The sequence below is a fragment of the Schistocerca gregaria genome, chromosome 2 (assembly GCF_023897955.1).
Source record: "Schistocerca gregaria isolate iqSchGreg1 chromosome 2, iqSchGreg1.2, whole genome shotgun sequence".
Lineage (NCBI taxonomy): Eukaryota > Metazoa > Arthropoda > Insecta > Orthoptera > Acrididae > Schistocerca > Schistocerca gregaria.
The window spans coordinates 881,140,520-881,166,888 of NC_064921.1; the positions used below are offsets into that span (position 1 = coordinate 881,140,520).

Sequence of the window (26,369 nt, forward strand, 5' to 3'; positions counted from 1 at the left end):
ACCTTTTTATTTTCTTGATTCTAATAAAACCCTATGTCATTCCAAGCATGTGTGTCAATTTGTATCTCTCTACCTACATTATTCCGTGATTTATTCAGTTTTCAAATTTATACTGACTTTTCTGTCGGCCACCCGGCCGGCAAAGACAATCGTTAATCAATAATAATAAAGTTTGTGCATTCTTTTAATTGGATTCGTGCTACTACCTCCGCTGTCGATATCTGAATGCTCAAGACTGGAGTAGAACCTGCCTCCAGTGTTTATGCACCCTGTACATTTCCGCATGTGTTGTTTCAAACTGTTACGGCTAGAAGAGTAGAAGTATGACACCTTATTGCAGTTTTTTATGGCAAGGACATTTTGCAATCGAAAAGTATTTGTCCTCCCGATCTGGCTACAAAATTAACGTAATAACTTAAACATGGCCAGGGTGTTTTCATCAGTTTCCACAGTCAATCCACTAAAGAAAAGTAATACCTAACGCGAACTCTGTAAACAAACTACACATCTACATGACCCGCTCTTTGTTAGAACATGATTTCCCTGGGCGGTATGGCGTCATTTTTGTAATCATAGCAGGTACACGATTATGCCGTGACTGGACAGTAAACACCGCGCAGTCACCCGTTGAGGGTGTAGACACATGTCAGTCACGAAATGCGGATTCTCAGCCCCCCAAAGGCGCCAATTTTGCTTACTGACGATTCGATCCAAATAAAAATGGCTGACAACAACAACACTCGTGCACATGCGCATACAAATTCCCATCATGCCCCGCTGCCAATCGCGCAGTTTGAACGTCCTAACGCAAACGCGGATTCTTTACAGACGAATGTGAAAACTTGTAGAAGCCGACCTCGGGGAAGATCAGTTTGGATTCCGTAGAAATGTTGGAACACGTGAGGCAATACTGACCCTACGACTTATCTTAGAAGCTAGATTAAGGAAAGGCAAACCTACGTTTCTAGCATTTGTAGACTTATAGAAAGCTTTTGACAATGTTGCTGGAATACTCTCTTTCAAATTCTGAAGGTGGCAGGGCTAAAATACAGGGAGCGAAAGGCTATTTACAATTTGTACAGAAACCAGATGGAAATTACAAGAGTCGAGGGACATGAAAGGGAAGCAGGGGTTGGGAACGGAGTGAGACAGAGTTGTAGCCTCTCCCCGATGTTATTCAATCTTGAGCAAGCAGTAAAGGAAACAAAAGAAAAATTCGGAGTAGGTATTCAACTCCATAGAGAAAAAATAAAAACTTTGAGGTTTGCCGATGACATTGTCATTCTGTCCGAAACAGCAAAGGACTTAAGAGCAGTTGAACGGAATGGACAGTGTCTTGAAGGGAGGATGTAAGATGAACCTCAACAAAAGCAAAACGAGGATAATGGAATGTAGTCGAATTAAGTTGGGTGATGCTGAGGGAATTAGATTAGGAAATGAGACACTTAAAGTAGTAAAGGAGTTTTGCTGTTTGGGGAGCAAAATAACTGATGATGGTCGAAGTAGAGAGGATATAAAATGTAGGCTGGCAATGGCAAGGAAAGCGTTTCTGGAGAAGAGAAATTTGTTAACATTGAGTATAGATTTGTCAGGAAGTCGTTTCTGAAAGTGTGTAGCAATGTATGGAAGTGAAATATGGACGATAAATAGTTTGGACAAGAAGAGAATAGAAGCTTTCGAAATGTGGTGCTACAGAAGAATGCTGAAGATTAGGTGGGTAGATCACATAACTAATGAGGCGATATTGAAGAGAATTGGGGAGAAGAGGAGTTATGTGGCACAACTTGACAAGAAGAAGGGACCGGTTAGTCGGGCATGTTTGGAGACATCAGGGGATCAGAAATTTAGCATTGGAGGACAGTGTGGAGGGTAAAAACCATAGAGGGAGACCAAGAGATGAATGTAGTAAGCAGATTCAGAAGGATGTAGGCTGCAATAGGTACTGGGAGATGAAGAAGCTTGCACAGGATAGAGTAGCAAGGAGAGCTGCATCAAACCAGTCTCAGGACTGAAGATCATAACAACAACGCAAACCGTTCAGAAGTTATGACTATTTTGTTTCATATAGATGAATAATAGTGATCCTGTATTAGAACAGCATTTAAAAATGACAAAAGATGAACTTCTGTTGCCGGATGGCACGACAGCACTGCACGCGGCCCAATTTTTTGGATGGTGTGTGTGTGGGGGAGGGGGGGGGGCGGTTGGCTGTTTCACGGTCCTACCCGCCCGACATCCCGACAAGGAAAGTTCGTCCAACTCGTCGGTCGGTGTGTCGGTCGATTGGTGCGTGTGTAAGGCGCTGTAGCTGAGTGGCGCCAGCGGTGCAGGCCGTGAAGCCGGCGAGGGTCGGCCGCCAGGCGTCGCCCGCCACGGCATTCCACGCCGGGCCACGCTGTGCAGAGTTCCGTTGGGCTGCTCCGTGTCTGGCTGGCGGCCAAGCGCAGCGTCTGACCTTCTGCTGTTGACGGCTGTGGGACCGTGCTTCGTGCTCCAACATGCCCCGCTACCGCGCCGGTGCATCCCCACTCTCCTCGCCGTCGCCGAGGCTCAAGAGCGTGATCACCCTCTACAGAGAACAGTACGTGTCCCGCGCTTTCTCACCCTAACTGTAGTAACAGCTAGGCGAGGGTGCTTACGCAGATTGAAACGGAACACCGACAGACTTTCAGAGGCTCCACTACGGACCAAAGCTAGAAGAAAGGGCTAGTAAACATGGGCTCAGAAATGCGTATCTTAAGCAACGATGTTTCACAGAAGGCAGACAAAGTACTCAAGTATCTCAGGTTATGCACTTTAGAGCCCACGTTTTGCTCCTTGCTCTTCTGAAAGTTTTTCGGAGTTCTGGTTCACCCCGTATAGTAGTTACTTCGGGTTGAAGAGGAATGTTAGGTACGACTCGTCGGCTTTGGCCAGTGAGGCTGCTGTCACGCCACCTTTTGATCCATATACTCATAGTTTTCTTGTTAGCTGCCGAAGAGACAGACAGTGAAAGCAAATACAGAAAATCTGGTCGTCCTGAGACACTGATCTGTATCTTAGTCGGCGCTATTGGTTAGGTTGGAAGGTGACAGTTCGGTTATGAGCTGGCGAAGCCAGCAAATGGGCTACTAAGAAAACCTGGTTGTGGTGACTGATCTATAGCTTAGCCCGTTTCAAAAACTCGCAAATATTGTTTACGGCGTTTGTTGCTCGTCTCCCGTGTTATTGGTCAGAGACGACGACTCGTATCTAACATTTCTCCATGTCCTTACTTCTAAATTAAGAGTAAAATAGTAGTATGTGTTACGGTTTTCGTATTTGGTACGATGTGTGCAGTGCACTTGTGTCCCTGGCTCATCCTTTGTGTACTGCTGTTAAGTTAGTTGTTGTTGGTCGTAGCCAATCAGGTAGTAGTATAAGCGTCCGTAGCTCTTGGTCTCGCGGTCGCGTTCTCGCTTCCCGAACACGAGGTCCCGTATTCGATTCCCGGCTTCGAGATGACTGACGTTTGTGTTATCATTCATGAAAGTGGCGAGACTGGGAATTTATATGGGCGTTGATAACCGGGCAGTTAAGCGCCTCACAAACCAAACATCAATAGTATACGCTAGCCAATGAGATTCGGTCATTCCAATCATTTTCTTTGGAATATGTCAAGATTTCTGAGAGCGTGGTTGACACCTAATAGACATTTACAAGCTTTATCACAAACACTTGGCGGTTTTTCCGTTAATATGCATCGTGATTTCAGAGGTTGTAGTTGTGGTCTACAGTCCTGAGACTGGTTTGATGCAGCTCTCCATGCTACTCTATCCTGTGCAAGCTTCTTCTTGTAGTTAGGGGAGATCTAATAGCAGAACTGAAATACCATACACTTTCATTTAAGAAACTTAGGAAGCTACGAACAACGATGTGTCTGACGACACACCTGTTCACTTCTCATAAAGCATCATGGCAAACGTTACAAACAACGCTCAGCAATGGCAAGGTCGCGGACCACGAGATCCGTCTACTTTTTCAATCGCGTTTTTAATGTGCCAGTCTGTATTTCAAAGTCCTATTTTCATAGTCATGTCTGTAATTGTCGTGTAAGGATATTCATTGTGATGTCAACACACCAGAAACGGTTACTCCCAAATTCTGTTCGTTTCTTTGAAAACAGTGTGTTTATGTAACAGATGCGAGAGATACTTTATTTCGGTATCACATACCAAATAATTCACGAAGATTCGCAGGTACACGTTCCTGTCGCATTCGCGTCGCAATTGAGATCCTTACATGACTACTTCAGCCCAGGCGACGAATCGGTGACTCCGAAATGCAGATGCATATACTAAATGCCATAGATAGGAACAAAAATAGTTATAAGATTCTAGAGCCGATAATTTAAGAAATTACGTTGTATATTTAGCCACTGCGCCCTATGAATTAAGGTATCGACAACGATATCACCATATTAATATAATGTGAAGCAGGTTCACAATGGTAGACATCCTGTACGTATATTAAATGTTTCGCTTATTTTACAATAAAATAGTGAAAATGGTAAATAGTGTTAAGTTGTACACCTTGCGTTACAATCTGCTTGGAGTAGAATAACTCATCGAATGGCTACAGAGGCGCGTTGTGTTAACGCCAGTGACAGCGCAGTATAGAAACACGGAAGTGAAAGCTGTAAATAAACTACCAGGGACAGAATAAAATAGTATTTCATATCCGCGGGCATCTGTCTAAAATCTGCTTGGAAACAAAAACGCATGTCGGTAAGAGAACTCTGAAATATAAACAACCAAACGCGTTTTGTAAACAAGTTGCTGGTGGTAAATGCTTACAATTTTAGGTTTCATTAATGGTGATTTTTTTCTCTTCTAACGATGTGGTGTAGTCTGAGACTCCCCTTGTGGGTTCTGATGTACAATACTGTTATCATAGTGATTATAGTGACCTATAATCAGACGTGCTTATGTAGCAGTGAGCTGTTCCACATTTTAGAAAACAAACTTTTTAAAAAATTCCTAGTTATGGTTCTTTCAAAACTTGACTAAAGCACTAGATCATTAGGCTAGGTAGTCAGTAATTTGTTATGAAGCCACTTTTCTTGTGGATTCACTTAAACTCGTTTGCGGGAGATTTTTAGTGTAAAATGTTAACTGCCACCCTCTGAGGCGGAGAGATTCGTTCATATTGTCTATAAACCGTGCAGTAAGACTTCTCTGGATTCCAGAGATTGATGTTTCTTACAGCGAACATGTTTGTCATTTAATTGATAGTGTTGGTCTGCGGTAACCATGTATAACACGCAAATATGCAAAATAAAACGTATGGCAAATACGATCGAGCCCCAACGTAAAATTATTTCTGCGAACACGTGTATAAGAACAAAGATGAATTTTTGGGAAGATGCTGTACCTATAACAGAACCATGCGAAGTGTTTTTGCAGATAATAAAGACGCACCAGTGAGGTTTGGCGAGGGGGCATTATGAATCTTCCTGGTTTTTGTTTAACCAGGATGTACTACAAAGCGTTCATCTATTTTTAGTGCCATTTTGATCAAAACGTCAGAGCTGCTAGATTACCTTATTACCGCACAACCGTGTTCAGCTTACATAGCGATTGGATGGTTTCTACCAGCAAACACTAAACGAATACAGTTACTACTTTTTATTACATTAAATGATTAAGGCCATCGAATTTTCGTTCAAGCTATGCCAGTTCGATGTAAATTAAATGTTATTGGTCATTGTATCACATTTCAGGTAAGACTGTAGCATAATTTGGATCATTAAAGCTGAACAGCGCTATATGACTCCTGTGTGAAACGTTTTAATTCTGGAATATCAGTAATGTTCGAAAAAAGAGTAAGTTCTTAGCTCTCTAATTCGTTACAGCACTTCAGTGTGTGGAGCGCCGTTAAATTATTCTCAGGTCTGCAGATAAGGCTAACCGAAGTTACCATAAATTTCTTGGCTGCAGGCAATTGTGCTCATAAAGTTTCACTATCGATACGGTCAGGTCTCAAAAAAGGTAGATACTTAAAAGTCCATAATTAATGTCAACAAGACAGGTAGGAATATTGAAATTTTAAACATATTATTGGCTGTGCCCAGGTTTCTAAGGCTGTTAGGAAACATAGACTTGAAAATGAAAATTCTGAATACGAGTAATCCATGCAACTTTTTATTCTTATGAAGAGTGCCCAATTGCAATCGAAACCGTGGTCAATTGACAAAATTTTGTGCCACCGAAGTGGCTGTGTATACGTTCTGTAATGGTAAACATGCTAATCTGTTATCCTGGATGTGCCACCAGTTCGACATCGTCCCACATGCTAGCTAAGTACTGCTGCGTCTACGGTACTGCACGGTGCCAACGACTTGGGAGTCAGACAGCTCTGCCTTCCACGTGTCACTGAAACGGTGACCTCACGCGGCAGGTTCGTGTCCGGTTGGACCGCCGGGTAGAATTCGGACCGGGCCGTAAATTCTGCGGGCTGGCAGAACCGGTGAGGCGCCGAGATAGCCAGCCTCTATCACGGGACACCCAGCCGTCCGGTTTGTCTTCGTTATACCCGCGAAACTGCGCGAGCCGGGCGGCCCACTGTCGTTATAGCGCGCATAAATATTGCTTCCCGCGTACGAAAAAAAGAGCAACTCCTCTGCACAAATGTTGAGACATTCTGGGAATTAGCGAGCTGGCGGGGTAGTGGCAAGGTTGTGGAGAGTCCGTTTAAGACTACTAAATAAATTAGAAGCCGCAGCGCGGTCATGTATCCGTGAATCGGCATGCAGAAAACTCTGCTCTGGACGCAGAACCATATTAGATAAACCTTTACATCTTAATACGGGGAAGGTATTGCAACTAGAAACTGATACCATTATTAGGTCAATTATCTACGTAGATGAAAAAAAATGTCTTCAACGTGGGCTGCTTTATTCTTGAGTACGTTAGATTCTTATTCGCAACGACTAAGTAGTTAGGGAAATTGAGTGATACGTGCGTTTTTCAGAGGTCAAGCTACTTTGTGCTCATTTGTGACAAAAATCGCAGTTGACGTAAACAGAAGAATCGCGATGTACGGTTATAGTAGTGAGCGGAACCAGAACGAACAATGAGCAGTTTTCACCTGCTACGTAACCCGAATAGTGTCCACCTCCCAGTAAGTGTAACGACGTGCCTTCCTGCTGTTACTTGTATAATCGACTGTTCTGTTTATTCTAGTATCTATCGCATAGATGACGGAGGCGGTATAAGCTTTTTCAGGGGGAATAATTACTTTGTGATAGTACAGGAGGAACGGTGTTTCACAGTAGCGGACATAAACAAGTACTAATAGCTCTTAAGATATGCACTTAGTGCTGACGTTTTCTGGACTTTTTTCTTTTGTTCCATACTACCAACACCTCTCAAAATACGGAAAGCAGATAACTTTGTGGACGAGATTTGTTTCCCAATTTTGCGACAGTGCTCATAGCTCTGACATGCATTTTGAAGTCCATCTGTAGTAGGATTTTTCCCTTCGAATTTTCGTTCCTGTCATGTCATTGAAAATTGACCATTCTTCTTGCGACACGCTAACCTCCAATAAAAGATCCTGTATAACATGTCAAAATTTCTGTTTAAGGAAGTACAGTTGTTTGAATGTAAGACCACTACTCACAGGAGGTGATAAGGAAACGCAAAAATATATTCCACCTCAGACTTCAACGCCGTTCAGAATTTTGCTGGCAATACCACGTGCAGCGAAATTGTCCCTTTTATGAGGCCAACTTTCTCGTTTCTTATGGAAACATTTTCTATGTAGATTGTCTTTCAACCATCCTCATAGGTAAAACATGAAAAAGGTAAGGTCCGGGGATCTTGGTGGCAAAGAAACATGGCTATTTCTGCCAATCCGTAGGATGTTAGGTTTAGACGATATCACCTGATGGTTAGAATGTGCGGAAGCCCCGTTGTGCTGGAAGAATACCAATACCTGTATTCAAAAGAACCTCCAATAATGGTGGAAGCTCGTTTTCAAGAAAGGCTAGATAACGTGCGGCACGCTTGAAAAACACAGCGGAACTCGACAACAAATCAGTTACAATCCCAGTTCAAAAATTCAATTCCATAAACTCAAGCACACATTTAGTTTGAAATTCAAAACAAAATTTACAAACGGTAAATAAACGCATACCAACAGGATTACTAATACGCGAAATGAATCTTGTCTTTGCGAAGAACGCTGTGTTCGATTTCTGGCCGAGTCAGGGAATGGGATTTGCATTGTGACAGTTAACATGCCAGTGTTGATATGGGAGCATATCGATGTCCCGAAAGCCAATGATTAAAAAAAACTTTCCTGGAACCCGGACGTGTTCGACAGTTGCATGAGGGTTCTGTCACCCATGTGTTGTCGGTTTACCTTTACCGAAAGATGAAAAGTAAATTAGTCACTAAAGATTATTTTATGAAGTCATTTTCAAGATAGCTCTGCATATCAACGCAGAACTGCATAGGCGCAATTGATAGCGATGGTTCGTGACTTGCAGGCACTGTACTTTGTATGGCTTCACTCTGCATCGCTTATGAAGGATTTTCCACACTTTTTGCTGAGGGATGTGCAATCCTATACTAACTCGATATGTAGAATTTGCGGAACTTCGCAACATTACGTCCCTCACACGTTCCATCTAATCTGAAGCGCCCGATCGCCCAGAAGATTTTGCATCGTGCGAACAGCCACCCTCCTCGAATTTCGTGTCCCACTTCTCTATATATTTGTAAACCTGCGTTGTGTTGTGAAACTTGTCATATTTATTACCAAACTGGTAACGGTGTAAATCTAGCATATGAAATGTTTCCTCTATATGGTTTGCCGGCATTTAAAACTACAGTCGATGGCGTTACTGTCTTGCATTTTATAAACTATCTTGCTGGCACAATGTTCAAACAAAGCTTTCTTTCACTTAGTGTATGTTTAATCATTTACTTAAACCAATGTTTTAAAATGTTTGATGGACCTTATAATTACCCTCTATTCTCACGAAATTCCGCGGGCAGGGTCTTCAGAACAGACCTGATCGTATTCTAGACGTCTGATGGCATCCAACTCGTCTATGCTTATCACAGAAGTGCGCTGTATGGAAGGCTAAGTGCGGTGACGGCAGGGGCTCCAGCGGTACAGTTGACGTTTGCTGTAGTAAGGGTGGCCTACCAGCAGGCGCTCCCCCTGTCACGTCGACCCCTTGTAACGTCCTTAGGCCTCCTGGATATGAGAAGCTCTCCACAACTTATTCCTTAACACACACGTTCTACACTACTGGCCAATAAAATTGCTACGCCACGAAGATGACGTGCTACAGACACGAAATTTAACTGACAGGAAGACGACGCTGTGATATGCAAATGAACTTTTCAGAGAATTCACACAGGGTTGGCGCCGGTGGCGACACCTACAACGTGCTCACATGAGGAAAGATTCCAACCCATTTCTCGTACACACAGCAGTTGACCGGCGTTGGCTCGTGAAACGTTGTTGTGAAGCCTCGTGTAAGGAGGAGAAATGCGTACCATAAAGTTTCCGACTTTGATGAAGGTCGGATTGTAGCCTATCGCGATTGCGGTTTATCGTATCGCGACATTGGTGCTCGCGTTGGTAGAGATCCAATGACTGTTAGCAGAATATGGATATCAGTGGGTTCAGGAGGGTAATACGGAACGCCGTGCTGGATCCCAACGGCCTTGTATCACTAGCAGTCGAAATGACAGGCATATTATGCGCATGGTTGTAACGGATCGTGCAGTCACGTCTCTATCCCGGAATCAACAGATGGGGACGTTTTCAAGACAACAATCTGAACGAGCAGTTCGACGACGTTCGCGGCAGCGTGGACTGTCAGTTCGGAGACCATGGCTGCGGTTACCCTTGACGCTGCATCACAGACAGGAGCGCCTGCGATGGTGTTCTCGACGACGAACGTGGATGCACGATTGGCAAAACGTCATATTTTCGGATGAATGCGGGGTCTGTTTACAGCATCATGATGGTCGCATCCGTGTTTGGCGACATCGCGGTGAAGGCACGTTGGAAGGGTGTATTCGTCATCGTCATACTGGCGTATCACCTGGCGTTAAGGTATGGAGTGCCATTGGTTACACGTCTCGGTCACCTCTTGTTCGCACTGACGGCACTTTGAACAGCGGACGTTTTCATTTCAGATGTGTTATGACCTGTGGCTCTACCCTTCATTCGATCCCTGCGGGACCCTACATTTCAGTAGGATAATGCACGACCGCATGTTGCTGGTGCTGTACGGGCCTTTCTGGATACAGAAAATGTTCGACTGCTGCCCTGGCCAGCACATTCTCCAGATCTCTCAGCAATTGAAAACGTCTGGTCAATGGTGGCCGGGCAACAGGCTCATCACAATACACCAGTCACTACTCTTAATGAACCGTGGTATCGTGTTGAAGCTGCATGGGCAGCTGTACCTGTACACGCATCCAAGCTCTGTTTGACTCAATGCCCAGGCGTGTCAAGGCCGTTATTACGGCCAGAGGTGGTTGTTCTGAGTACTGATTTCTCTATGCGCCCAAATTGCGTGAAAATGTAATTACACGTTAGTTATAGTATATTTGTCCAATGAATACCCGTTTATCATCTGCATTTCTTGGTGTACGAATTTTAATGGACATTAGTGTACATCTTTCAAACGCACCGCCTGCAAGTGTGCTGACGGATCCTCCAACGTTATCCTCTACATGTACATATATATCTATACTAACAAGAAATTTGTAAAGCTGTCGTGCCTGTCTTTCAACACGCTAATCTCCAACACGGCTAGACAAATTTTCATTGGCTCACAGGTGACTTGAACATAGTCTGGGGCACCGTATGGGCTTTAGTTCATCAGAATCAGATTACGGAAAAATATATTCATAAATACTACAAAAATACTGTTCCACATCAACTCCAAAACCACTGGAATGATTTCAACAAAACTTGGTACACCTATCACTTACTGTCTGGAGAGAATCTGATGGGGTAAGAACTATCTACATGTCAAAGAGATAAGGAATGGGGGTGTAGTAGTAGTGTAGGCCACGACACTTGCCTACCCATATTTTATTAATCCAGTGGGAGCGAGAGCACTTAGTGACTTGCAGCAAACTAAACTGACTTGCAACTAGACATTTTCAAACGTTTACGAAAGTTTCTCGCTGACAACCCCCTCCAAATGGGGCAGGGAACACTGTTCGTAGCTTACTACATTTTCGCTGTTCATGCAGCAAAACGTGCATCAGGCATGGTGTCATATCTTTTAAATCATTTCTTTGCTACGATATTTGCAACACATTTAGCACATAACCACATACGGCTCTGAATGTACCAACAGATTCATCATTGTAAGATATAGTTCGGGAGATGAGGACGAGGAGATGGACAGGGAGGGGAAAGGAGGAGACGAACGCATAGAACTTAAATAAATAAATAAATAAATAAATAAATAAATACTAGTTCAATGCCGGCTACTCAGTTAGACATTAATTTTTTTAAATCGTTAGTCTTCAGACTGGTTTGATGCACCCCGCCACGAATTCCTCTCATGTCAACGTCTTCGTCTCAGGTTGGCACTTGCGATCTACGTCCTCAATTATTTGGTGGATTTATACCAGTCTTTGCCTTCCTCTACAGTTTTTACCCTCTACAGCTCCCTCTAATACCACGGTAGTTATACTGCGATGTCGTAACGCAACACCTATCATCCTGTCCCTCCTTGTCACTGTTTTCCATAATTCCTTCCCTCGACGATTCTCCAGAGAACCTCCTCTTTCCTTACCGTAGCAGTCCACCTAACTTTCAGTATTCTTCTGTAACACATGACAAATTCTTCGATTCTCTTCTTCTCTATTTTCCCACAGTCCGTTTTATTACCATACAATGCTGTGCCACAAATGTACATTCTTCTCAGAAATTTCCTCCTAAAATTAAGGCCTATGTTTTATACTTGTAGACTTATCTTGGCTGGAAATTCCCTTTTTACGATCACTAGTCTGCTTTTGATGACCTTGCTCTGTCCATCATGGATTACTTTGCTGCATAGGTTGCAGAAGTCCTTAACTGCATCTACTTCGTGATCACCAATTTTGATGTGAAGCTTCTCGCTGTTCTCATTTCAGCCGCTTCCCTCTACTTCCGTATTTCTATGATTTTCTCGCAAATCATATTCCGTACCCATTAGACCATTCCATTAAGCAGTTCCTGTAATTCTTCATTTTCACTGAGCATAGCAATGTAATCAGTGAATCTTATCAATGATATCCTTTCACCTTGAATTTTAATTCCACTCTTGGAGCTCTCATTTTACATTGCTTCTTCGATGTATAGATTGAACAGTACGGGGCGAAAGACTCCATCCCTGTCTCTTTTTTTAATCCGAGCACCTCTCTCTCTCTCTCTCTCTCTCTCTCTCTCTCTCTCTCTCTCTCTCTCTCTCTCTCTCTCTCTCTCTCTCTCTCTCATGCTCCCCGAAATAATATATATATAATCACATACACCTTTAAAGAATCACAGACGCCAAAGATCTTAATAATAGCAGTAAAATAAGAAAACTTAAGAACGAAAGTAACTTTCGCATGCCAAATAACATAGCTCGATGAAACTAGGAGTATACATATGAACTGCTACAGTATAGCGCGGAAGGCAACTGAAAGAGACGAGCAAAATGGACACTTTTATTCAAATACAATAACTACACTGAAGTCACGATTTTTGATGGTCACTTAGGAGTGACAGGGTCCTTAATGGGGTGTATGTGGTCACCACGGACGGCAAAACACGTCTACAATGTTCTCCACCATGCTGACCTCAATGGTAGTGAGGAGCTCTTGCGTTAGTGCGATCCATTGCTCCACCAGCGCGGTTGACAACTTCTGTGTGACAGTTGGTACATGAGGGCGTACTGCTGTATGTCTCCCTAATGCATCCCACTCGTTCTCTATGGGACTCAAGTGGAGTGAGATGACAGACCAGTGCATTCGCCGAATAGCCTCCTCTCGTTCAAAGAACTCCTACAACTATGTTGTTCAATGCTGTCATCTATAAAGTGAAACCGTGCTCACTTCACCCCTAAAAAGACGCACTTGGGAAGGAGTGCTGTCACAATAACATTGACCAGTAAATGAACCCTGCTCGAAGATTTGGAGGTCACTGCGCTCGTGCAACATTATGCCTCCTCACTCCGTAACACCTGGACTGCCAAAACGATGTTCGACAATGTCCGAGTGCATTACGTGCCCTATGAGGGCATGTTCAGTATTGTCGGACACGATCGTTATACCGAGCGAGGTGGCGCAGTGGTTAGCACACTCGACCGAATTCAGTGGACGACAGTTCGAACCCGCGTATGAGCAGGCACAAAACGTCCGAATGGCGGAAACGCACCAGGAAGGAGTAAAGTGCGTATATTTCTTAGCAGTTCAATGGTAGGACCTGTGCGATTGGTAGAGCGTGTTTCCACAAAATAAAAGGAATGTTCCTATTGGTCGAAAAAAGCCGTGACATGGAGAACGTAAGGACCCAGATGGGGAGAGATTTCGGCTACGAGAAAGTCGAGAGCGAAATTTTCGGGGACTCTACACTGAACTGGCGTCAAGTGCAGAATGGAGCACATAACGCTTTGTATGTCGCGGATGAGAAATTTGTGTGAACACTGCATTCACAGCGGCTGACCTCCAGCTAGAAATTAGCTGTAGTATCGTTGAGTTGCAACTGTGGAGAAAACGAACAAGCCAGTTAATTGATCTTGTGAGAACTGAGAGGGCATTGTAATATGCACGCTGCTCCAGCCATGGCCGTGTATATCGCCATACTCTGAGACTAGGGATGAGTTCATGTTTTCTCACATATTGAGAAATGTAGGGAGAGTTTCTGCTGGAAAATTCAACAAAGGATTAATTTCATTTTATAGAAATTACAGTGGGCGAGAGCAGCCATGCAGACGACAATCATCGAAGCTAAGATAAATACCACGTGCAGAGGTATAAACTTGTTGGTTCACCAGCTTGCATTCGGTGTAAACTCGAGCAACCTTGGGTAATCTTTTGCTCGACTTGTCACAAAACTGACCATCGTCCGTAGACTTATCATCCTAAAATTAGTACCGGACTTTGCACCAGAATCGGATGATTTATCGTAGTACTGCCAACATCATAACGTAATCGTAAGAATAATTTTGTAAAGAAACTTATAGTTAAAAATTTAGTATGTTGTGTTTAGGATTATTTAACTTTCTGAGAGTTACTATTTAATACTGTTGTTTAGGATTAGTTCACTTTGAGGCCGAGATGCGTCATTTTGACAACTGTCTTAGCATTGTCACATTGTAAACTGTGTATTTCCGTGACAAAATTGCAATATTAAACAATGTTATTACAGCTTACACAGTTGTGTTCAGTCATAGAGTAAGGAACCACCTAACCGTAACTTTATACTATTTATAGCGAAATATACTGTCCAATCGTTCTGAAATACCCTAGAGAATGATTCATAGCATCAAATGAAATTTACCAGTATGACGTGACGAGTCCTTAAAGGAACTTCCCGTGGTTCCCCTAAATCGCTTCAGGCAAATGCTGCGATGGTTCCTTTGAAAGCGCACGGCCGACTTCCTTCCCCCATCCTTCCCTTATCCGATAGGACCGATGATCTCGCTGTTTGGTCCCCTCCCCCGAAATCAGCCAACCAAGCATGATCGTTTTGGTGGCCCAAGTGTTTGGGTTAGGTTAAAACGTGATTGTTCGTTTGTGATTTGGCGAAGCAGTGGGCGAGAAAGCAAGAAACTACTCGAAGGGTCTTCAGCTACGCAAAAATGTCAATGCATTCCTTTTCTGCATAAATTTCGCTCCACCCATCTCTCTCCAACTCGTCCAGCCCTGCATCTGGAAGCTCTCTAGAAACGCACTTTCTCGCCCCACTCGCCGGGTTATATCAGAGTCCAAGGTAATACTTCAAACAAGAACACTTATTAAATCCACGTTTAACTATTATCCAAAACCTTTGTTCTGTTTAAATCTTTGCTGAAACGTTATAACTACTGCGTAAAACTGGAAGAGCTACCAATTTTTGGGAAATTCGTAAATATTCTCGTCATAAATTTCGACTTGGCAGGTCCATGAGGCTGTAGGGGCTGATAACCTCGAAGCTGAGTCCCTACAGGGCACAGTCATTTTCCGTGTTTGACCTGCTGCTCTGAAAATATCGCTTCTTGATAAACGTGTCGTACCTCTGGAGGCTTGGACACTTGGACGGTGCCCTGAGGACTCAGCACTGGGATAGCAGTGACTCCCCTGTGCAGGGCAGCGTGAATGGAGACGCCGCCGCACGCAGCTGTGGCGCCGCTATCATAAACGTCATCACGGCAACCGGTTCTCTGCAGAGTAGAGTGGCTCCAGCTTTTGACACAGTGCCCCACTGCAGCCGCCTGGCCAAATCCCTCACCTACCTGCACAAGCAGGACACACGCAGGAACCCGCTTAGCCATTTCCACGGTTCATTTTCGTTATCAGATTTGCAGGTTCGATGAAAAAACCGCGTCTGAGTGGTATCAAAAGAGAAGACAATCACTTTCTCGTTTTTGCCATGCTGTTTGCGTGGAGCGTCAGCGAGCAAAACAGCTTTGACTGTAGAGGTTATCATCAGTGGTAACACACGTTGTCCATTGACTAAACTGGTTTCGGGACGCCTGTCATCTGCAACAGCCTCTAGTACTAGAGTCCATTTGTGGGAGCCTTGAAGATGCTGACTCCTATGATCTGACGCAACCTCCGGCTAAGAAATACCATGGGATACTGGGAATGACTGAAGCATCTTTTTAACAAAGTGCGACGATCCTACCAAAACTTTTATATCGACTGAGTATCAACTACATCTCCGGTACAGTATGTGCTATGTGCTGTCATCCATGATAACAGGTAACAGGTAAAACATGACCTACGGAGCACAGAAAAAGCATAGCTGGCATGGTGAAGTTGGTAGAGCTATAGTTTGTTGTACCAAAGGCCCCTAATAAGAGCCACGGTTTTGCCAGTTTTTCTACTGTAGTACATGTGAAACTGTTATATGGGGCATTTTTCTGACATGTAGGACTATAGAGTTTATAACAATATTCTATTGGCAGTCCGCTTTCGCTTAGTTTATTTCAAAGTAGCAGATCTATAGAGCACATTTTTAGTTTCACAGAATCAGAAAGAGTAAACAAACAATTGCGTCACACGTGCGTGAAGTGTTAATAGTAATAATAATAATATCAGCACTTACAATAAGTATGATTCTAGCATTTTTAGACTTAAAGAAAGCTTTTGACAATGTTGACTGGAATACTCTCTCTCAAATTCTGGAGGAGGCAGGGGCAAAATACAGGGAGCGAAAGGCTATTTACAATTTGTACAGACGACAGTTATACGAGTAGAGGGACATGAAAGGGAAGCAGTGGTTGGGAAGGGAGTGAGACAGGGTTGTAGCCTATCCCCGATGTTATTCAATCTGTATATTGAGCAATCAGTAAAGGAAACAAAAGAAAAATTCGGAGTAGGAATTAAAATCCAGGGAGAAGAAATTAAAACTTTGAGGTTCGCCGATGATGTAATTCTGTCAGAGACAGCAAAGGACCTGGAACAGCAGCTGAACGGAATAGTGTCTTGAAAGGAGGATATGAGATGAACATCAACAAAATCAAATCGAGGTTAATGGAATGCAGTCGAATTAAATCGGGTGATGCTACAGGAATTAATTAGGAAATGAGACGTTTAAAGTAGTAAATGAGTTTTGCTATCTGGGGAGCAAAATAACTGATGGTCGAAGTAGAGGATATAAAATGTAGACTGGAAATGCCAAGGAAAGCGTTTTGAATTAGAGAAATTTAACATCGAGTATATATATTTATCAGGAAGTTCTTTCTGAAAGCATTTGTATGGAGTGTAGCCATGTATGGAAGTGAAACATGGACGATAAATAGATTAGACAAGAAGAGAATAGAAGCTTTCGAAATGTGGTGCTACAGAAGAATGTTCAAGGTGAGATGGGTAGATCACATAACTGAGGATGTACTGAATAGAACTGGGGAGAAGAGCAATTTGTGGCACAACTTGAGTAGAAGAAGGGATCGGTTGGTAGGGCATATTCTGAGGCACAAAGGGATCACCAATTTAGTATTGGAGGGCAGCGTGGAGGGTAAAAATCGTAGATGGAGAAAAAGAGATGAATACATTAAGCAGATTCAGAAGGACGTAGATTGCAGTAGGTATTGGGAGATGTAGAAACTTGCACAGGATAGAGTAGCATGGAGAGCTGCATCAAACCAATCTCTGGACTGAAGACAACAATAAATCGCTGCTAGACGGCAGCACCGCCATACATCTATAAACTCCGAACAGTCCTTTTACATGCAGAAACATCTTGTGCAAGAAGTCTGACACCAACTGAAGTACAAAATCTGCTGTGACCAGGGCTCCAATCCGAGACTCTTGGTACGACCAACTATTGCTCTACGTACTTCCGCAAGGGAGCTCCACACAATAGATATTCAGTTGTGCTTCTTCTGCGCTTCCCAGGTCATGTCGCACTTGTTGGTAGATGTTTACTCAGGCTCTCCTGGGCGACAGCGCGTAGCAGAAGCGTGTATAGGAGTCTTGGCCAATACTTCATCAACGCACTGCCACCAACCAAATGGTTTTTTATATATTACACAAATACATGTAAACTTTACGCATTTCATTTCAACGGCAGCTAAGCTCGCAAGGCCACAGAATGAAAAAAAATCAGCGCATGTTTTTTTATTTGTAGATTGTCGGAAACTATTCACCACCATAGCAGTCCCCATTCGTGTAAAAAAGCAACAGTTCAGATGTAATCTAACTTGAGATGAAACATGTTTAAAGTGAAAACGCAATAAATACTAACTTCGTTACACCTGCGTAAATAGAACGGCAGTGCACGTCGTTGGCATCGAGCAGTGGAAGGGGAAAGGCTTGTGTTGGAGCGCGACGTGTCGCCGAGCAGAAGGAACCACCTGTTGCAGACATCCCCCCCCCCCCACCCTCCCCCACTTTGCATTAGCTCGCCCAGTCGCCCCCAAGGCAGCTCTACTTAATCCCCTGTGTGTCGCGGCCCCGCCGTTAACGTCAGCGCAGCTCCGCAGTACGAGACGTCTCGGTCGCGAACTCTCGCCCGAGAGAGTTCGTGTGCTTCTGAGACACGTAATCCTTTGCGAATAGCTCAGTCGTTAGAACCATTGCCAGCGAAAGGCAAAGCTCCAGGGTTCGCTTCCCGCCCTGACAATCAGCGCACATTTGACACTGCTTATAAAAAAACTGGGAAATTATTTTGGTTTTTTTCGAGTCAGTGGGGGCTTTCAGAGTATAACGAAGTACCAGGTGACTAATAAAGGGAGAACAGATTTCAGTAGTTTCTTACAAACTGTAAGATACAAAAATGTTGCGCATGTAACTGGATAGAGGGAGGCTCTGTTTGTTCACTTCTAGGTAATTGACGATGGTTACTGTTTCCAGTGATTTGTTGTTGTGGTGTCACCGCCACACACCACACTTGCTAGGTGGTAGCCTTTAAATCGGCCGCGGTCCGTTAGTATACGTCGGACCCGCGTGTCGCCACTATCAGTGATTGCAGACCGAGCGCCGCCACACGGCAGGTCTAGTCTAGACTTCCTAGCACTCGCCCCCAGTTGTACAGCCGACTTTGCTAGCTATGGTTCACTGCCTACATACGCTCTCATTTGCAGAGACGACAGTGAGAATAGCCTTCAGCTACGTCATTTGCTACGACCTAACAAGGTGCCATATTCAGTTACTATGACTATCTTCAAGAATGTATTCTGAACAGAAAATATTGACTCATGTACCGTCAAGAGCGACGTTCATCATTAATGGATTAAAGTATCAAACTAATTACGTCCGCTTTCTGAATTCCAATTCCTTGTCATGTTCCAGACCTCACGTCAGTATAGTTTTTCCCCCCTCACGCCAGCCTGCGTGAGCTAAAACGCTTGCATTTCGGCCTCCACTAGTAACACGGTGTTGGCACTTCTGCCAACACAACAGTTTTCAATAGTGTAATCAAAAAGTGGACCAAAAGTATTTTAGTTACGCCAAAACTTTCGAGCATACAACTTACCTACAGACTTTTGTGTCCTTTAACGGTACATCAGTACATCTAAATTTTCGCTAAACTTGCAAGCGCAGTTAATCGACAGGATTGAGGATTACGTCCGTCATACACCATTGTTCTCTGAACGTTCGACAGGTATTAGGCAGGGCCCGTAAGTATTGATAATAGCGCAAAGTGGCTGACATCGATTTCATGTGGTGATCCTACAGACAGAGCACTTTATTCGAGACCTGTCAGCTCTGGTCTGTTAGCGGCTGCATCAACGGCCTCAGAGCGACTTTGTGCTGAACGTATGCATGTGTTTTGCTGATGTAGCCGTCAGAACTGTGACGTTTGACCCCGTGTCCCTTCCCCTCCCCCTCCCCCTCCCTCCTCCCCCCTTTCCTCACTTTCGCAATTCTGCGGAGCCAAACCCGTCGCGTGTAGTGGCCTTCAGTTTGTTGAACTCCTTCGCAGAAGACCTTCATTAGCAGACCGCGTTAAGTTAGATAAACGAAATGGAACTGCATTCTTCATACGTCTATGGAAAAAATGCCCAGTTCTTCGGACTGTATTAGACAAACGTGTAATAATGTATAAAATGATTGTTAAGGTCGGCAAAATGGTTGTCACAACCACGAAGCGGATGCACTGCTGCGCAAATGGAATTCGACAGCAATTTCGGAGTGGAACTGTGTAGCATCTGATTTATTTTATTGCGGTAAGTGAGCGCAAATTTAAGTTTTTACAAAAAATGAAATTCTTCCAGCTGTAGTTAAGATTTTATATTTACTACGTTACTAGTTTCGACGTTGCGTCAACGCCATCTTCAGACCCGCACACTCGGATGAAATCAGTTGTGTGTGGCTCAGTCTAGAAGTACCAAGCACGTGTTGGTCTCACCGCATACTTCTAGACTGAGCCACACACAATTGGTTTCATCCGAGTGTACGGGCCTGAAGATGGCGTTAACGCAACGTCGAAACTAGTAACGTAGTAAATATAAAATCTTAAGTACAACTGGAGGAATTTCATTTTTAATAAAAATTATACCAGCTGTGCCCCACCTTCATCCTGTTTAAATATGGATGCACGAAGAGCAAATATAAGTGTTCCTCCTTTCGAATACGTTGAGAGATGAAATTTTCTGTAACTTCGGTGAGCAATAAAAAAATGCTAGACATTTCTCTCTCTCTCTCTCTCTCTCTCTCTCTCTCTCTCTCTCTCTCTCTCTCTCTCTCTCTCTCTCTCTCTTTGCATACTGTACCTCCTCCCTCTCATTCATTGCAATCACAGCCCAGTCTTTTAGCTGCCATTAAAATGAAAAACCCTCATCTTGCTTCTTTCAAAGTGTCTGAACGACCTGAAATATTTCAGAACGCTTATCCGAAACTAATAAATCCAACATAGTGTTCTGCATCTTCAGCCATGAAAGTTTTACATTTTTAACGTCAACTATTTAACACACAACTCACTTGTAAAGCAGTCATTCTTCGAATCTGTTTTATAAGAACTTCGATTCTATAAAGAATCGAGTGTAGGGAGGCTACTTTTTCTTCATAAATCTTTTCTTAGTATAAAACTAGTAACTCTCGAATTCAACCAAAAATACATCACACTGTTTCTATTTTGCTTCGTTTTAAGAAAAGCTAGTTTTCCACGCATATCATTTTTATGACGTGGTAGAAGTATGTTGTACAATGATACTACTTATCAAGTACATTCAGCGCTACCTATCCACATTGTCTGCAAAATGTGTTGCAAATAGTTAGCAGGAAAGATTTAATAAATTAAAAAGACGTACCTGATGTCGAATACAGTGAGAAGAACTGGGCTTTTTATCCATAGACGTTTGAAGAATGCAGTTCCATTTCGTTTATCTAACTGTACGCAGTCTGTAAATGAAGGTCTTCTGCGAAGCAGTCCAACAAACTGAAGGCCACCACAGGCCACGGGTTTTGCTCTGCAGAATTGCGAAAGTTTGGGAAGGGGGGAGGGGGGGGGGGGACCTCAGAGTCAAACGTCACAGTTCTGACGGCTAAATCAGCAAATCATGGATAACGAAAACGTAGTAAGCGACAAACTCAATAAAACAATTATCTATTCTTCAGTCTCAGTTGCACATTTTTAATTACATGACAAGCTGCGATCTCTATGGGCCATCTTCAGATCTAAAAGTAAAACTAAAATACTTTACAGTAAGTAAATAGTTTTACATAAATGAAGAATTTAGCAAGTAATTTCGTCGGCAACCAGTCTTGGCTGTTACAGAATCACATATGAGTACTGGGTTTTGCAACTGCAGACAGTGTTTTCAGTTATCTCGTGGAGGTAGGGGAGAGGAGCGGGAAAAAGGGAAGACGGGGAGGGGAAGTGGTGAAACTGGAGTGAGGTTGATTGGGAGAGTGAAAGGAGGCAAGGGAGGGGGTATGGCACAGACGTCATGAGTTTAACAAGACAGTGTCTAACGCTAAAATTATAATTATCTGAAAGATCTTCTTAAAATATTAAGAGTAGACGGTATAAAATAGTGAAATTATAAAAATTATTTAGCGTGAGACCCTGTCTTGTTAAACTTCCGACATCCCTGAGATCCCCTCTCCGTTATCCTCACTCCATTCTTCCCCTTCTCCCCTTCTCCCCTCTTCCCCACTTTACCCCTTCCTTCTCCCCAACCTCCACCATACACTAATTTAAAACAGCGACCCCATTGCAAAGCACAGTTCTGACATGTTATTGACACCGACAAGATGGATTGCTAATGCAACTTCTTACGTAAAATTCTGAATTTATGTAAAATTCATTTCTACTTAGTGAACCATACTATACCGTACGTGCTTAGTTTTTACTTTGTTTTAGGTCTGAAAAGTATCCAGAGATCGAAAGTATAATGTAATTTAAAATGTGCAACCTGGTCTGAAGAGTAAGCGACAATTTTTTAAATATGTGTACAGCTGCTGATTCCCTCGAGACGAAATGCCTTGTGGGTGGTGTTAGTGAGTAAAAGTTTCGTAAATGTATGTAAAACTGTGTAAAGTTTGCTGGAAGTTAAGTGATCTCATTCCCAAATGTTGGATGAATAGTCTGGATAATTTGCGCGCTGTGAGTTACACTGTCTAAAGATATATACACATTTCTATGATACTTGTCTTTTTGTACTAAACTTTTTATGTAATATTATACCTCTCAATGAGCGGATTATGATAGCATTTTAAATTTTAAAATTAGGTCCTTAATAGTGATATAACGAAAATCAAATTTTTGTTAGCTCTGGAAGCCGTTAAATAAGCAGTCTGCAGCTAGAGCTGTGTGACCGTTCTAGCCGTTTTGCAATACCGCTGAAGCAAGAACGAAACTATTTCATTTATGTTAACAATTTTTGCTTCTTCAGTGAGGCTTTCAATCAACTCAATGTTTCATTTAAAATCTAGATCCTTTGAATTCCACTTTAAGATATTGCTAATCAACAAAAGATCGCTTTAGGTCTACAGTCGTATGTAAATAAGCTGGCATTTGACAGCTAGCGGGCTGGACTCTTCACGCCAGCAATATACGAATGGCAGGTGTGCCGGCATTGTCCATTTCCTCAGTGTTGCCACTTCGGCTTCGACAAGTTTTAAAGTAGGAAATTCCCCGGGCGCGAAAACGTCTCCCATTCCAAGAAGAAACATAACTCTGCCCTTAATTAAAATTAAGTATATATTTTAGACATGCTTAGACATACCATACGTGAATTTTAGATTTTTCGAAAATTTTTGTAAGAGATGGATATCAAAGCGATTTACTGTCGCCTCGGAGATAGTACGTGTCAGGACAACGTCCCAGCTTCCGCCTTAAACATCAGATGGCAAATAGTTTAAATTAGACTGCAACGGTCAATTAGAGCTGGAAGGCAACTAACACGGTTCTGTCAGGTCGCAGGCAAGTAAGTGTACACAACTTACTAGATAGCCCAAGACAAACGCAGCGCGACATCTGAGTCGAATAGGTGGCTGTCAAATTAGTAATCCCAAATGCTCTGTACTCTACCCTAAGCTTTTTATTTTTGGTTGTAGCGTTTCCCGAAGCAATACCGGACAACCTAACATTTCACTTTCGAATGGATAAGGTGACTAGGGACCAACTGGAACGGGACAGTTTTTACTATCTAAGAAAAATAAGTAGTTTTAATTAAACAAGAATGTTAATAACGAAAAGCTGTTACTTTACTTACGCCAAGGTAGCATGTGAAGGAAAGTTTCAGAACAGTGATGGAATTGAAAAGAGAGTAGATTCCATGCCAAATGAAAGTATGGAAGGAATTGAATTATTAGGCACGAGATGTTGGTTAACAAGAGTAATGAAATTGATATAAGTAAGAAATTTTTTTTGTTAAACGCTGAAAATGAGTGGAGGCTGTAGATGTGAATAAATTAACACACAGGAAACGTATCGCTTTAGGTACCCGAAGGAGACACCAGAATCAAAAAATCCGTATCGTACGGAGACTTCTCAGCAGTCGTTCCCCAAGCGCAACATTCCAATATTTACCTGCACATACGAAAAAAATTGTAGTATGTGGATCGCGGAGTATGGATGTAAATATAGCAGCAAGGGAGACATCGAAATCAGAATGGCGCGAAAGAAATAAATTTTACACGAGTTGAGGTCTATCGATATCAAATGTTTTATCAAACGTTTACACGTGCTTGAGGACAAACTCCCTGAAAATATGTACAGCATACAACATAAATGTGAAAAAATGGCAGCTGGGGGAAAAACTGGAAACACGTGAAATGTGATGTTGTAAACGAAGTCCTCGGATAAAATAAATTGAGAAGTAACAGAAAGGCTAGGAAATCAGTCTGTAGGCAAAACTCTAGGAGTAGTGAATACAGTTACATCATTGAAAATACAGAGTGACCAAAGTAAAAATGACCCATAAAGTGTATTGGGCATTTCGTGACAACGTAACCCAAACAGCGGAGTGATAGTTGGAAAACTGCCGGAGACGAGTGGAATCGCCAGAAAAAAACTAACGTGAACGACAGCGGAAATGTCTTGCAATATTGTAACGCGAGTCAGCTATACTAAAATTGGTAGTTAATCTGGACGTGTAAACGTTTTATCGAAAATGACCTGCGTCTTCATCCTTACAAATTTTTCTGTTGAGCACGAGTTAAATCTTCCAGATAAAACCGCAGGTGTTCGGTTCTGCTGGGGGTTTCTGAATGGAATGGTATCAGTTCATTTGGATCGTCAGTTTTCCATTTACTCAGCCTGTCCAGGCATGTGAACTCAAAGAACACATGCCATTATGCAGCAGAAGTCTTGCGTCAGTATATTGATCAGCTGTTTGTATTGTAAATTGTACTTGGGGAAACTATAACAAAATGGAAAAACGCATGATGAAAGAGCTAGCGTAGTATGAAGAAGACGGTGGTGTTCGTAGTGAGAAAGATGCGATGCACTCGGTGGTTGATGCAGTTACGGTGTGTGGGTTGGCAGGCTTGGGCCGACGTTTCTCCAGAGCTCGCCAGCTGCGCGACGCTCGTGGAATAGGAATACACAGCTGCTCTAAGCTCGCCTAGACTCGAGGTCATATCTGAACCTTCTGTCTTCGCTCTGCTCAGAAAACAGAAGACTGCCGTAGATTCGGTAGAACTGAAAGATACCAGATCTAGATCACACCATATCCATTCCTTTCATGCAAGGTGGTTGAGCTGTTCCTACCGTTGTCGTTTTATGCAACCCGCAATGTTACAGCTGGCCTTCATAAGTTGCGCGCGATATTTTCATATTCACTCGCTCGCTATGCGCGTGCTATTAAATCTACAAAAAAATGAGCAGAGCCTTTTTGCAGTAAATTTAATATAGTTAAATTTTGTACTGGGGCACGTTAGCGCTGGAGCTCCAGTTTGAGCTACCCAAGAAAACCGAGCAAAAGTAACATTCAAACGCGTCTATACCCCCACACTCAGCCCTCACCATTCAGGATTTCTAGTATGTTGTTCGTGGCACTCCTTACCACAGCTGCAAAAAAATTTCCAACTACACGCACCGATATTCGATCCTTTTTTATCTCTATTGATTGGCCTATTACATCACCAACATAACCAGCTACTTAGTTATCATTACTTTAAATGTGGACGTGAGGGTAATTACCGAAACACGTTTGTAAACGTTAGGCTAAAGCTAATTACGTTGACAATTAGATACGAGCTTAACTCTTCACAAGCAAAGTATTTCCGATGCCAGAAGGCCTGACCAATACTATGCTGTAAATATATTGGGACACGTGAGGCAATACTGACCCTACGGCGTATCTTAGAAGCTAGATTAAGGAAAGGCAAACCTACGTTTCTAGCATTTGTAGACTTAGAGAAAGCTTTTGACAATGTTGGCTGGAATACTCTTTCAAATTCTGAAGGTGGCAGGGGTAAAATGAAGGGAGCGAAAGGCTATTTTCAATATGTATAGAAATCAAATGGCAGTTACAAGAGTTGAGGGGGCATGAAAGGGAAGCAATGGTTGGGAAGGATGTGAGACAGGATTGTAGCCTCTCCCCGATGTTATTCAATCTGTATATTGAGCAAGCAATGAAGGAAACAAAAGAAAAATTCGGAGTAGGCATTAAAATCCATGGAGAAGAAATTAAAACTTTGAGGTTCGCCGATGACACTGTAATTCTGTCAGAGACAGCAAAGGACTTGGAAGAGCAGTTAAACGGAATGGACAGTGTCTTGAAAGGAGGGTATAAGATGAACATCAACAAAAGCAAAACGACGATAATGTAATGAAGTCGAATTAAGTCGGGTGATGCTGAGGGAATTAGATTAGGAAATGACACTTGAAATATTAAAGGAGTTTTGCTATTTGGGTAGCAAACAACTGGTGATAGTCGAAGTAGAGGAGATATCAAACGTAGACTGGCAATGGTAAGGAAAGCGTTTATGAAGAACAGGAATTTAACATAGAGTATAGATTTGTCAGGAAGTCTTTTCTGAAAGTGTGTAGCAATGTATGGAAGTGAAATATGGACGATAAATAGTTTGGACAAGAAGAGAATAGAAGCTTTCGAAATGTGGTGCTACAGAAGAATGTTGAAAATTAGATCGGTAGATCACATAACTAATGAGATACTGAATAGAATTGGGGAGACGTTTGTGGCACAACCTGACCAGAAGAAGCGATCGGTTGGTAGGATATGTTCTGAGGCATCAAGGGATTACCAGTTTCGTATTGGAGGGCAGCGTGGAGGGTAA

General features: G+C 42.8%; 1 protein-coding gene across 3 annotated transcripts in view; it reads left to right on the forward strand.

The window, feature by feature from the left end:
• The window catches only part of LOC126335294 (uncharacterized), a 640,152-nt gene that overhangs the window by 118,854 nt on the left and 494,929 nt on the right, over positions 1-26,369 (forward strand). The window contains exon 1 of one of the 3 annotated variants that reach the window (XM_049998388.1): positions 2,401-2,581. The exons of the other annotated variants lie outside the window; for them this stretch is intronic. Within the exon in view, the coding sequence (XP_049854345.1) occupies positions 2,499-2,581 (83 nt within the window). The 5' untranslated portion in view covers positions 2,401-2,498. Of the gene's footprint in view, positions 1-2,400; positions 2,582-26,369 lie in introns of those variants that run through there. 3 annotated transcript variants of the gene reach the window in all.